The sequence below is a fragment of the Bos indicus genome, chromosome 4, assembly GCF_029378745.1.
Source record: "Bos indicus isolate NIAB-ARS_2022 breed Sahiwal x Tharparkar chromosome 4, NIAB-ARS_B.indTharparkar_mat_pri_1.0, whole genome shotgun sequence".
NCBI classification, from domain to species: domain Eukaryota; kingdom Metazoa; phylum Chordata; class Mammalia; order Artiodactyla; family Bovidae; genus Bos; species Bos indicus.
The window spans coordinates 95,518,914-95,533,248 of record NC_091763.1 but is presented as its reverse complement, the minus strand read 5'-3'; the positions used below and the strand labels follow the sequence as shown (position 1 = coordinate 95,533,248).

Here is a 14,335-nt window from a genome sequence, read left to right as displayed (position 1 = left end):
GTGTCCCCACATGTGTGCACCTAATTTCAGCTGGTCTGCAGGAGACCCCCTAAGCACCAAACCTAATCCACCAGGGGAGCCTACTTCTGCTCCAGCAAGATGAAAGAAACTATCGCGAACCAGAATAAACTCGCCAAATGGCAGGCACAAGCGCACATTAGTGGGAAAAAAACTGCTAGCAGAAAGAAGAAAGTGGTTCTTAGAACAGTTACAGCAGACAATAAAGAAATTTCAGTTTCTTTAAAGAAGTCAGAGGTAAACAGTATCTCTGGTATTGAAGAGGTGAAGATGTTCACAAATCAAGGAATAGTGATTCACTTGAACAACCCTAGAGGTTAGGCCTCTCTGGTAGCAAAGACTTTCACTGTTACAGGCCATGCTGAGACAAAGCAGCTGACAGAAACGCTACCCAGCGTCTTAAACCTGCTTGGCACAGAGTCCGACCAGTTTAAGAAGACAGGCTGAGGCTCTGCCTGAACAATCTGTGGATGGAAAAGCACCACTTGCCATGGGAGAGGATGATGATGATGAAGTTCTAGATGTTGTGGACAATTTTGGTGAAGCTTCCAAGAATGAAGCAAAGTAAGCCGAGTCAACTTCTGATGAAGATAAATCTTGAAAAAGTTATTGGGAGTTGCTATCTTATATTATGACTGCTCTTTAAAATTTTATGGATCTAATAAAATCTAGATCTAGTATTTTTAATCCCAAGCCCCAAGACAATGCAGCTCTTCGCATTTTTTGCTTGTATACAATTCATTCTTTGCAGCTAATTAAGCTGAAGAAGCCTGGGAGGAAAGTCTGAAACGCAAGTTAATAAAGTTCTTTACCTGGTTAAAAAAAAAAAAACAAACAATTTCCTCTGTAATTAAACAATTTCAAAAACAAATATGAGGCAACATATAATGAATCTATGCCATATTCCCTACAGTGTGAAATCTGAAGTTTTAATAGGAGAATAATAGAACTTCTTGCTTCAGTTTAATTAGCAAAAGTGCTATTAAAATGATGAGCAAATTACTTCCTAACTAAGAAGAAAAAAGGGAATAAAGAATAGAAACCAAGAAACTGGGGAACAGAAGAAAAAATAGAGAAAACTAATAAAGTTATTTTTTTCCTTTCAAAAAATAACAATGATTAACAGAATTATACCAGTAGTAAGGCTAATTTTTTTTTAAAGAGAGAGAAAATACAAATTGCCAGTATCAGAAATGAAAGCAGTACCACCAATATAGGCTCGCTAAAAAACAAAGAACTATCATGAAAAATACAGTAAAATTTGACTAAGAAGATAAAACGGACATATTCCTTGAAAAAATAACATTAAAATTGACACCCTAGGGTTAGGGTTAGGGTTAGTCATTATATCTCTTGAAGTCATTATATCTCTTGAAAATTTGGATTCATAATTTTAAATCTTTCTACAAAGAGAATACAGCCACAGCTATCTATATTGGTAAATTTTATCAAATACTTAAGGAAAAACTAGTATCAATTTTACAAAAAATTTTTCAGAAAACAGAGGAAGAAAAAGACCTCCATTTTTAAAATCTGTATTCTATTCACTCCTAACACATATTTTATGAGGACGACACAACACTGAAGCTATACTACAAAGGAGGAAGAGGAGAAGTAATATACAGATAGCTAGTATACCTCATGACTACAAACACAAAACATCTTTAACAAAATATTAAATAGAATACAGCAATATATAAAAAGAATATTTCATAACTAAAGGGGGTTTATCTCAAAGATGCAAAGTCAATTTTACATCTGAAAATCAATCAAGGTACTTTGCCAAGAATAAAGGTGATTTCCCTGGTGGTCCAGTGGTTAGGACTTGGTGCTTTCACTGCTGGGGCCCAGGTTTAATTCCTGGCCAGGGAACTAAGATCCCACTAGCTAGCAAGGTCAAAAAAAAGAAAAGTGAAAGAATAAAGAGAGAAAATATACAATCTTAGCAATAAATATTATAGAACCAAGCACCTGATAAATTTAACACATACTCATGAGGAAGAACTCACAGCAAACTAGGAAAAGAAATGAACTTCCTATATCTGATAAACAAGGTATGACCATCCTAACTCTAATTTTCCACTTAATGGTGAAATACAGAATGCTTTCCTGCTAAGATCTGAAATAAGGATGTCCAGCCAGTGCAGTAAGACATTAAAAAAAATTTTTTTTAAGAGTGGAAACAAAGAAGTTAAATCATCTCTACTCAAAGATGACAGGAGTGTTTAAAACATCCTAAGAAATCAACATAGAACAAAAGACAAATTATTAGAAATAATTAAGTGGATTCACGAAAGTGATGATACAAAAAATACTAAAACATCAATTTACTTCAGTATATTATCAGGAAACAAGTTGAAAATTAAAAATGTTTAAGTTTCATTTATAACAGCAAGGAAAAGCAAAATACACTGGGGTCCATTTAATAAAAAAGACCTCTAATCTTCAAACTCCAAGTGCTGAGGGATAATGAGACTCAAATAAATGGAAATTTAGCCCTGTTCACGGATTAGAAGGCTCAGTATCATTAAGACATCAATTACCTTCAGGTTGATTTATAGACTGAACACACATCCAATCATAATTTCAACAGTGTTAGAAACTGACGATGATTCTAAAATTTATGTGAAAATGTAAAGGACTTAGAAGAGTCAAAATAATTTTTAAAAAGAAGAACAAAAAGGTCTTACATTACTTGATCTAAAGTCACACTGGAATATAAATAGATTAAAAGATAATGGGGCATATTCGAATATCCTAAAAGACAAATATACTTATATACTCCATTGATTCTTGAAAAAGGTGCCAAATAGGGAAAGAAGATAGGAAGCGACCAGAACTCGCATACATTTCTGGAAGGAATGTAAAACAGTACAACCACTTTGGAGAAAGTTTTAACAGTTCCATCAATGGATGCTAAAAGGGCAAAAGTTTGATGCTGCTGCTGCTGAGTCGCTTCACTCATGTCCAACTCTGTGTGATCCCATAGACGGCAGCCCACCAGGCTCCGCTGGCCACGGGATTCTCTAGGCAAGAATATTGGAGTGGGATGCCATTTCCTTCTCTGGAAAGTTTGATGAGTAACATAATATTTTCATAGTCTCAAAATGTCTCCCCTCAAATTACTTAATCATGGAGCAGGAAATCTGGTGAGCACATCGGACAAACTGATGTACCGTGCCTGTCTCCTGACAGGACATATTTAGGAGGACCTGATGTTCACACGTGGCATCGCAGCTAGAAATGCTTAACCTATATCCAATCCTAGGGAAACATTAAACAGACCCAACAGAAGGATAGTCTACAAAACTGCCAAATATTCTTCAAAAACGCCATGGTCAAGAAAGACAGACAAGTCAAGGAACTAAAGGATACTAAAGAAACATGGCACTGAAACGCACTGCATTATCATGAACTGAGTCCAGGGTCAGGGACAGGACAGAGTTGGGGTAAAAGTAAGACACCTACAAAGAACATTAAGTAACTGAGTGGGTAGCCTTTCCCTTCTCCAGGGGATCTTCCCAACCCAAGGACTGAACCCAGGTTTCTTGCATTGCAGGTGGATTTTTTACCAGCTGAGCCACAAGGGAAGCCTAAGAATACAGGAGTGGGTAGCCTATCCCTTCTCCAGCGGATTGTCCCATCCCAGGAATCAAATCAGGGTCTCCTGCATTGCAGGCAGATTCTTTACCAACTGAGCTATCAGAGAAGCCCATAAAGGACATTAACTAAGGCACTACTGGGATAGCTTCCTATGTGAAAAGGGAATGGGGGTTAAAACAGCACTTCAGGGGTCTTCAGGGACTCTATAAAGTCAAAGTCATTTTTATAACAATTGTTGTTATTGTTCAGTCACTAAAGTCATGTCTGACTATTTGTGACCCCACAAACTGCAGCATGCCAGGCTTCCCTGTCCTTTACTATCTCCTGGAGTTTGCTCAAGCTCATGTCCATTGAGTCAGTGATGCTATCTAACCATCTCATCCTCTGTTGCCCTCTTCTCCTCTTGCCCTCAATTTTTCCCAGCATCAGGGTCTTTTCCAGTGAGTCAGCTCTTCATATCAGGTGGCCAAAACATTGGAGCTTCAGCTTCAGCATCAGTACCTTCCAATGAATATTCAGGGTTGACTTCCTTTAGGAATGACTGACTGGTTTGATCTCCTCGCAGTCCAAGGGACTCTCAAGAGTCTTCTCCAGCACCACAATTTGAAAGCATCAATTCTTTGGCGCTCCGTCTTCTTTATGGTTCAACTCTCACATCCATATGTGACTACTGGAAAAACCATAGCTTTGACTATACAGACGTTTATTGGCAAAGTGATGTCTTTGCTTTTTAATATGCTAAGTCTGTCATAGCTTTTCTTCTAGGGGCAAGCAAGTGTCTTTAAATTTCGTGGCTGTAGTCACCGTCCACAGTGATTTTGGACCCCAGTAAAATAAAATCTGTCACTGTTCATAACAATACTATTTTCACTCTTACTCACTTATAAGTGTATGTGATATCTTCCAGAAGCTACATGACCTGTGATATAGCAGCAGATATAAATCTACCTGCCTTCTATTCAGTCACAATTAAAGAGACTTAGAAAACTATAAGACCGTGCTACTTGACATATGATGGCTGTCTTAAGGAAAAGCATCTATGCAGTTGTTTTAGTTGCATGCTGATCTAGCTGCTTTTTCCACAAAACATGGTATTTACTCAAAAGAAAACTAACAATCCAGGTACAGGTATTCAGAGATTTTCTGAAAAGTAAATGAAGTATTTTACTTTAAAGGAAAACAACTGATAAAATCTGTTGCCAGTAATAAAATGTACATTTTAAAGCAAATTTAGAATTTTAGAAAACTTCTACCTGCCACTGTGATTGTGACACCTTCTCAACACATAAAGACTTTGCTAATGTGACTGAAGTGATATTAACAAATTTGGTTTGGTATAATAAAATATGTCAACATCTGAAGACCTGACTAACTCACAGAACCAATATTTTTCAGGTGACCATCACACAAGTAAAAAAACAAGCACAGGAAAAAAGATATATTCAAAGAGCAACACAGATCAGTGGATTTTACTGTAACAGAATACAAACCATTAGCTGATGAGGTCTCAGAGTCTATAGTGCAATTACTTTTAAGAAGCAAACAACAATTTGTCAATATGGAGTATAAGATCAAAAAAGAATATGTGCTATTACATAAAAAGGCTACACTTAAAATACTATTAAAATACTACTACTAATAATATTAATAGTCTTTCCAAGAATATATAAATGTGAGGTCCAATTTTCTTCATATATTTTACGTAAAACAGTCTGTTATAAAAGATGACATGCACAAGAGCATATGAGAATCTAGCTGTCTTCCACTAAGATAGATATTAAAGATATTTATAAAAATGCAAAATTAAAAATATAATTTGTTTTGAACCAATAAAAACTTACATGCATATATACATGAACATTTAAAATAATTATTCTAAAAGCTGAGCCATTCTACTATCTTTCAATCTACTATGTGTTATTGATAGGGTACTTAATCTAAATAAATTAAATTACTTTTGTGTGTGTGTGTGATTCAATATTTTCATAGATTCTACTCCATTTAAAGTTATTACAAATTAACGGTTCTATTTCCCTATGCTGCACAATATATCCTTGTTGCTTAATTATTTTACACACAGTAATTCTGCTTTTTAATTGTATATTATACTTTTTAAAAAATATGCACTGAGGTATCATTAAATAATAAAACTTGTACTTACTGTACTAATTTTGTAGAAAACAAAATTAGATATATGAACCTCTTCAATTTTGGAAGGAATGAGCATTTTGCTAGAGCCATATATCCTCATTCACTTCACTAATGAAACAAAGGTTTTTAGGTATTTAAATGAAGTGATAATAAACTATAATAAATCTTAATTCCAATACTGGATAATCAATTTACCTCTACTGACTTGAAAATAACAGAAAAGTGTTCTCAGCAAAATAATCTACTATTAATTGCATTCTAAATATTACTTAGAATATTACATTAATATTACTTTTGAGGACCCCTATAATTCCCCTCTCCTGCCAAAGCAGCCACTCTCCTGAATTTTGTATTTATCATTTCTTTGCTTTTCTCCAGCATTAGCTTTTTATCTAACTTATCTGAACTATTTACTCACTACAGAGTAACCATCCATGCCGTAAGAAATTCAGAGTTTTCACTGGGAAACAGAAATATAAACTAATCATTGTAGTAACCCACTCAAGAAATTTAAGGGGTTAAGTGGTCACACCAAACGAAGCTTCCAATTCTGGTTGGGGAAGTCAAGAAAGGCTTCACAGAGGAACTGAAGTGTGAACTGTGTTTTAAAGGGTAAGTAGGCACACACTCGGAGAAGGCGATGGCACCCCACTCCAGTTACTCTTGTCTGGAAAATCCCATGGACGGAGGAGCCTGGCAGGCTGCAGTCCATGGGGTCTCGAAGAGTCAGGCACAACTAGGCGACTTCACTTTCACTTTTCACTTTCATGCACTGGAGAAGGAAAGGGCAACCCACTCCAGTGTTCTTGCCTGGAGAATCCCAGGGACAGAGGAGCCTAGTGGGCTGCCGTCTATGGGGTCGCACAAAGTTGGACACGACTGAAGCGACTTAGCAGCAGCAGCAGGCATACACTAGGTAAAAGCTGAGTACGTGGTTGGAGCAGCCTCTGTTAATTCCAAACAGGGAAAGAACAAATTGCATACCAAAGAATACAGGTGAGAATGTTGAATAATTCTAGCAACTACAAGTATGGCTAGCACAGTCAAATAATGAGGCTAGAAAAGTAGATGGGGACCAAATCATGATGAGAAATTTGAAGTTTTCACACTAAGCAAATAGAACTAAGGTAGATAAACTTCTTTATTATTGTTGTAGCTGTTATTACTCATACTTCCCTGATCCATGTCCCTGGGTAGTGCCGCCCATCGGCCATAACTGTGGATTTGATCACATGACTTCTTTTGGGAAAATGGGACAATAACAAATTTAATGACGCACATATGTCTACATCATCCCCCCTGCAGCCTTGCCCCTACATGAGAATAAGACTCATGCTAGCCAACAAGAAGATGAGTGGCTATGCAGAACACACTCAAATAGTCCCAGAAGCTAGTCTAGACTAGAGACAGTCAGCTGACTCTCAACACATGAGTGAGCCCAGTCAACCTACAGACTGGTGAACAAAATACTTATTATTATATGCCACTAAAGTTTTGTGGGTACTTGTAATATATGGAATATATTGTGATATATAGAATGCAGTAGATAACTGAAACAGACTGAGATTAATTATAGGGCTTAAGCAGAGATGCTATGTGGCCCAAAGAAAAAAATTTTTTAAAGACTATGTTAATGAATGAAGACTAGGTTTGGAATCAACAATGGAGGCAAAAAAAGTTTAAGAAAGAAACCACAAAGCTGAAAGGAATAGAGAGGAAAAAATGTCTGAAACTCAGTATTGGGTGCTAGAACTGGTGGAACTTAGGCATTAATTCGACACAATTCAGTGAAGAGAAAGGATTTCAGGATGAATTGTAAACTTCTTGCAAAAACAATTCAGACACAATCAACCTAGATTTAAAATAGTTTAAGAGCAATAAGAAAGGTATTCTTTTAAGATCTGCCTTTGTATTTTTGAGGAGAGAAATAATCATTTCAGAAAATGGTACTTAATACTGAAAAGGCAAAGGCCGTTTTTACAGGGATAATAATAATTTTAAGACCTCTTTAGAAAGATTAAAAAATACTCAAATGATTAACAAAGGAACACACCAAGTAAGCAAGAATCCAGTTTCCTAAGATGAAAAACATAGCACCAGAGTTTTAAAAAAATGGCCTTCCTAGATTAAAACTGGTGGCTTTGAATTAAGTCTTTTCTTCTTCTTTTCATTTGCTGTTACAATTGTTTTTAGTTTATTTTTCACCTTGTAATCTAAAACTGCTTGGATGGAAAAGTACAATAAAAAATTCTACAAAGATATTAAAAAAAAACACGAATATGTGCCTTCTAGCAGTGTATAATTAATTATACACTTATTTAATTCAAAATCATAAATTCAAGACATTCTATTCACTATGGAAGTTTTATGTGTATATGCATCAATAGACTCACTCATGAATACATATAAACAATTTTAGTTAAAAATAAAATATCTACCATTTGTGGAAACTGATAATATAGTCAAATATGGAGGGGCCAAAGTAGCAAGATAGTGAGGAATCAAAAGCACGTATTTCCAGAGGAAACAAAAATAAATGTACAAAATAAGAGTAGAGGTGACACAAACATGAGAAAAAAGATGGTTTATACAGTTACATTTTAACTAAAATGGTTAAAATCTAAGTTATATTAGATACCCATTTCTATTTATCTCTATAATATAGACTTGTTCATGTAACTGTAGTTCAAGAACCTGCTATAGAAGCTGGAATGCAAGAATACGTAAGCCAAACTTGTCACCACAAATTCTTCTGCTACCACTGCTGACATACATTAGAAAAGAACACAAATCACTCAGAAAGAGAAGTGTATCCCCACACCCCTATCGTAATAAAGATGGGTGAGAACTCAAGTCTGAAAACTTGCCTCTTTCTCAGTGTCTCTAGAGATACAAGTCCACTGGTTCTCTTTCACACTGTACGCCCAGAAGTCAGCAAGATCTTGCGTTCCATCCCAGCCACCAAACAAATAAACAGTCTCTGTGAAAATTAGAAAAATATGTTTAAAAAAATAAACTTAAGAACAGAATTTAAGCAAAGGCACCCACTTTAGCCATTGCTTCTAAGATCATTTAAGAAGATTCCTCTAAGTAACCTTAAAAATGAAATTTTTAAACTGGTAACATTCCAAAATAAATACTAGTATTTCCTAAACATAAGCATATGGAAAGGCTGCTGCAGAACCAGTGTTCTGATAGATTTATAAATATGAAGGTAACTAAGAGGCATCCCCTAAGATTCTGATTCCAAAGGTCCTTTGTGAGTAAAAAGAGGCAGTACTTTGACAGTATCCAAGGGGAATCTTGATGAGCAGCCAGTTTAGGATCTTCTGTGTTAGGCCATGAAAAGTTTACATTTTACCAGCTTCTCAACAATGCAGCTTCAGAGTCTTTAAAAAAAAAATTCCAGAGGAATATACAGTGCGTAAAAAAAATTCGCAGTAAAACTGTTTTCTACTACAATATCAAAAATAATAGTTAAAACTAGCTGAGTTGAAGTTAGATATCTTAAGAATAAAGTGATGCATAGCCTTGATATTCCCATGGAAACTGGGGGAAATTACTGTCAATATATTGTGGTAGATTTAACTCCTCAGAAATCAACTTTTAAGTCATTCCACGTATCCTGAAAATTTGATTTTTTCCAACTCTGAAATGTCTATTATATCTATGGACTTTATGATGTGACAAAACATTTCTTGCTCAGAGACTAGTGAAAATTTTTATATACAACACTGTGAATCATCCACTTTCTTTATAAAATAATAGTACCTTTCTTTTCTTCAAATATTTATCTCCTTTGTAAATATCTTATGTCTACCGGTTATACATACCTACCACTTTTTTAAGTTAAATACTATATTACAGGAAACTATAAAGCCATCTACTCTCTAACTGACATGACCCAAGCCTATATATATGGAGACTGTCATCTACATTACATCCTACCATGAAGGGGTAAAATGCAGAGTGCATATGGAAATACTGTAACACTACTTAAGAAAATTCCTGCCATTCATAGAGATATCTTATAAGAGATTTTTGTCATGTTTTCAAGTAATTTCAAACTCTAAGTGAATCTTCTAAGTGAAAGAACCTAGAGGAAATCTTAAACAAAGCTGCTGGATAAGAACAAACCACTGGAACCGTTCTAATCTAACTTAGTAATCATGTATAGGTCACTTCACTTGCCTGGGTCTTGGTTTTTTCATTTATAGAACTCTTAGTGTGGTGATACAGATTTTCAGGTATAAGTTACACGAAAACATTCTGAAGACTGTTGTCAAGCATGAACAGCATTTCTACCTTTAAAACATGCATACACACACAAAATACTTTGTAGTTACTAAGCACCACAAATGCAATAAAAATAGTATCACTGTATCTGTTTCCATGTCTAACTTAAGTACCTAGAACACTTTCGGTTCTGTACAAATGTGAAACAGTGGAATGGTGCCACCTCTCAGAAATACAAAACAATCCATTCTCATTAGTTAAGTAACATTCTACTTCCCAAATGAAACACAGTAATGCCCAGATACTGAAAATTTTACAGGAAAAAATTTAAGAATTTTCATCTGACATAAAAATTATTTGCCAAACCCCATTAGATTCTAAAGCCTGGAGAAGGAGAGGGTATACAACTAAAATAGCAATAGCAATTGACCTTTTGTTTTAATGGTGTTTCTGGGCAACCTCTGGATAAGGTTACCCTGGTTCATTAACTTTAATAACCTTTCCTCTTGGGCTCTGGGTTCTCAATGTTCTTTCTGAAAAGCAAGTTTCTTTGTACGCATAAATTCTCACAGCAGAGAAAACCCACATTTCCACAACAGCCTCATTGATAGCTGAGCAAAATAAAATCTGGCACAGAGCAAAGCATCCCAAGGGAATTAATCCAAGATGTCATTCTTGTTTGTGAATGCTTTGTGGTCCCAGTTAAAAGTTTAATAGTAAAATTGAATGAATCAAGATAGAAACAGGACCTTCTGACATACCTGAATGAAATGCATAACACAATTTTAATTAAATCATCTAATCATTTAAGTTAAATCACTCGGAGATAAAAATATCTAGAAATGAACACCAGCAAAAATATTATTTAACACATAAAGAATAAAAAAACTTTTAAAGATTATAGAAATAACCAGATAGAACTGTAGTGAGAAGAAAGCAAAAAAAAGGAAATGTTATTATTTGCAACATGGCAGTAGCTTGGTTTACTGATGTCTACTCTCATGTTTATAGGTTACATAACAATTCACGTGCAGCTCAATATCAGGAAAACAAACAACCCAATTAAAAAAATGGGTGGAAGACCTAAGCAGACCTTTGTCTCAAATGAAGACATACAGATGGCCAATAAACACATGAAAAGATGCTCAACATTGCTCATTATTAGAGAAATGCAAATCAAAACTACAATGAGGTATCACTTTATACCAGTCAGAATGTCCATTACCAAAAATATCTACATACAATAAGTGATGGAGAGAATGTGGAGAAAAGGGAATCCTTTTGAACTGATGGTGGGAACATAAATTGATACAGCTACTATGGAGAACAGTGTGGACATTTCTTAAGAAACTACGAATAAAACTACTCTATGATCCAGCAATCCCATTACTGGATATATACCCTGAGAAAACCGTAACTCAAAAGACACATGTACCCCAAAGTTCTCTGAAGCACTATTTACAACTGTCAGGACATGGAAGCAACCTAGATGTCCATCGACAGATGAATGGATAAGGAAATTGTGGTACATATATACAATGGAATATTACTCAGCTATAAAAAGGAAAGAAACTGGGTCATTTGCAGTGATGTGGATGAATCTAGAGACTGTCATAAGTCAGAAAGAGAAAAACAAATATCGTATATTAATGCACATATATGGAATCTAGAAAAATGTAACTGATGAACCTATCTGCAGGGCAGGATAGAGACGCAGATGTAGAGAATGGACTTGCAGACACAGTAAGAGAAGGAAAAGGTGGGACCAACTGAAAGAGTAGCACTAGAACATATACACCACCAAGTATAAAAGAGCCAGTGGGAAGCTGCTACATACAGCACAGGGAGCTCAGCTCAGGGCTCTGGGATGACTTAAAGGGGTAAGATGGAGGGATGATAGGGAGGCTCAAGAGGGAGGGAATGTTGTTGTTATTCAGTTGCTAAGTTGTGTCCAGCTCTTTGCAACCCCATGGACTGCAGTACACCAGCCTTCCCTGTCCTTCACTGTCTCCGGGACTTTGCTCTAACTCATGTCAGGGAAGGGATATATGTATACGTACAGCTGATTCACAATGCTGTACAGTAGAAACTAATACATTGTAAAGCAATTATCCTCCAATTTAAAAAGAAATTTTTAAATAATTCATATACATGCATAGGGTAGTAAATCCTCCTCAAGCAGCAGCCCTTTCTCTATTGTCTTTTCTTAAAGGAGCATAGGCTACAGAGACTATTTCTCCCAGACGCATGGGAATGTTCAGTCAATATTTTCTCAGTACTAACCCGAATTGGCAAGATGCTTTAGAGAAAAAAAAACAAACAAAGATGACATCGTCTCTACCCTCAAGGAGCTTACAATCTAGTGAAGAATATAAAATGTTGACGCTCCCATACTTTGGCCACCCATTAGGAAGAGCCGACTCAGTGGAAAAGACCCTGATGCTAGAAAAGATTAAAAGCAAAAGGAAAAGGAGGTGGTAGAGGATGAGACTGGAGAAGGCAATGGCACCCCACTCTAGTACTCTTGCCTGATAAATCCCATGGACGGAGGAGCCTGGTAGGCTGCAGTCCGTGGGGTCGCGAAGAGTTGGACACGACTGAGCGACTTCACTTTCACTTTCATGCATTGGAGAAGGAAATGGCAACCCACTCCAGTGTTCTTGCCTGGAGAATCCCAGGGACAGCGGAGCCTGGTGGGCTGCCGTCTGTGGGGTTGGCACAGAGTCGGACACGACTGAAGCGACTTAGCAGTAGTAGGGGATGAGATGGTTAGATTGCATCACCAACTCAAAGAACATGAATTTGAGCAAACTCCAGGAGATAGTGGAGGACAGAGGAGTAGTAGTCCATGGGGTCACAAAGAGTCATATGCAACTTAGCAACTTAACACCACCAACATAAAACAAGTACATAAATCACCACAATGCAACATAGACTAAGTGCCATAAGAAAGGTAAAAGATCACCATGAGAGTTCACAAAAGGAAAGGGACCCAGGAAGATTTCATGGTGACAAGTGGTATCTGACCTATGCATCAAAAGGTGGCTTTGTTGACAGAATGAAAGAAAGAGAAGAGGACTTTTTCAAGTAGGGTACAAAGTAAAATAAAGGTATAGAAACAGAAAAACCACACAAAAAGTGTTTTAAAAGACACAGAATCTAAAGCCAGGCAGACCTTGAATGATATCGCAGCTCTACCACCATGGCTGTGGAACCAACACCACATTCCTTAACCACTGGTTTCCTCAGCTCTAAAATTCTATTAGACAGAATACCTATCTCATAAAGCTATCACGAGAATTCAATAATGCACGTACCATGGTGAAAACTGTGTGATGAATAAACACACTGTTCATTTTAAAAGAACAAAAAAGGTAGTGGAATATAGTTAAGTTATAAAGACAGGCAGCAGACAGATCATGAAATGGGATAAACGGCAACATAAATGTTTTGAACTTGACTCCAGACAGTATGAACTTCCCGTGTAGGTCAGAGGTAAAGAATCCTCTGGTCAATGCAGGAGATGCGGGTTTTCGGGTTCAATTCCTGAGTCAAGAAAACTCCCTGGAGAAAGAAATGGCAACCCACTCCAGTACTGTTGCCTGAGAAATCCCATGGACAGAGGAGCCTGGTGGGCTACAGTCCATGGGGTCACAAAAGAGTAGAACACAACTGAGCGACTAAACAACAACTACACACAGTATAGATCCACAGAAGATCTTATGCAAAGATGTGACATGGTCAGATCTGAACCTGCAGCATATGGACTTACTAAAAAGGATGAGCCAAGAAGCAGATTGGGAATAAAGTGATCAACAATAGCCAATGTTAAAGATATCAAGCCAATTTCATTCTCAGAGACTAAATGGATCAATCACCAATCAGTCATTACTTCAGCCACAAAAGTTAAAATGCAGCCATATTCTTTGGCACAGGTCTTTTTCGATATCAGTACTAGATAAACCCTACAACTACTCACTACCAAAAGTACTAACCTATACATCTCACATATACTACAAATAAGGTAGAAATGTTGTCACATCAGTGTCTTCACACCATTTTGCACAAAGAAGCAAGCTTTTTATTTTACAAGCCCAACTTCAGTATCTATCCTCCTCTGATTCTTAGACTATGCTAATTGCATAATCCTCCACAAGATGGCACACTACTATTCGTAATTAAATCAATTTTTCCACTTTGAAATAGTACAGAATGCATATACTAAGGACTGACATACCATGGGCCCAATTTCAGATAAAAATCTAATGTCATGCAGCTGTATTTAAAATGGATAACCAACAAGGACCTACTGTATAGCACAGGAACT

The 14,335-nt window shown here is 36.5% G+C and overlaps 1 protein-coding gene, 1 non-coding gene and 1 pseudogene across 9 annotated transcripts in view; 2 read left to right on the top strand and 1 right to left on the bottom strand.

The window, feature by feature from the left end:
* MKLN1 (muskelin 1) overlaps positions 1–14,335 on the bottom strand; it is a 391,490-nt gene that overhangs the window by 78,303 nt on the left and 298,852 nt on the right. For all 8 annotated transcript variants that reach the window (XM_070787313.1, XM_070787309.1, XM_070787311.1 and 5 more), the window contains one exon: positions 8,640–8,752. In XM_070787313.1, the coding sequence (XP_070643414.1) occupies positions 8,640–8,752 (113 nt within the window). The remainder of the gene's footprint in view (positions 1–8,639; positions 8,753–14,335) is intronic.
* On the top strand, positions 100–586 carry LOC109557635 (transcription factor BTF3 pseudogene; annotated as a pseudogene).
* On the top strand, positions 1,819–1,890 carry TRNAE-UUC (transfer RNA glutamic acid (anticodon UUC)). Its single transcript has one exon. It is a non-coding gene; the product is annotated as a tRNA-Glu (tRNA).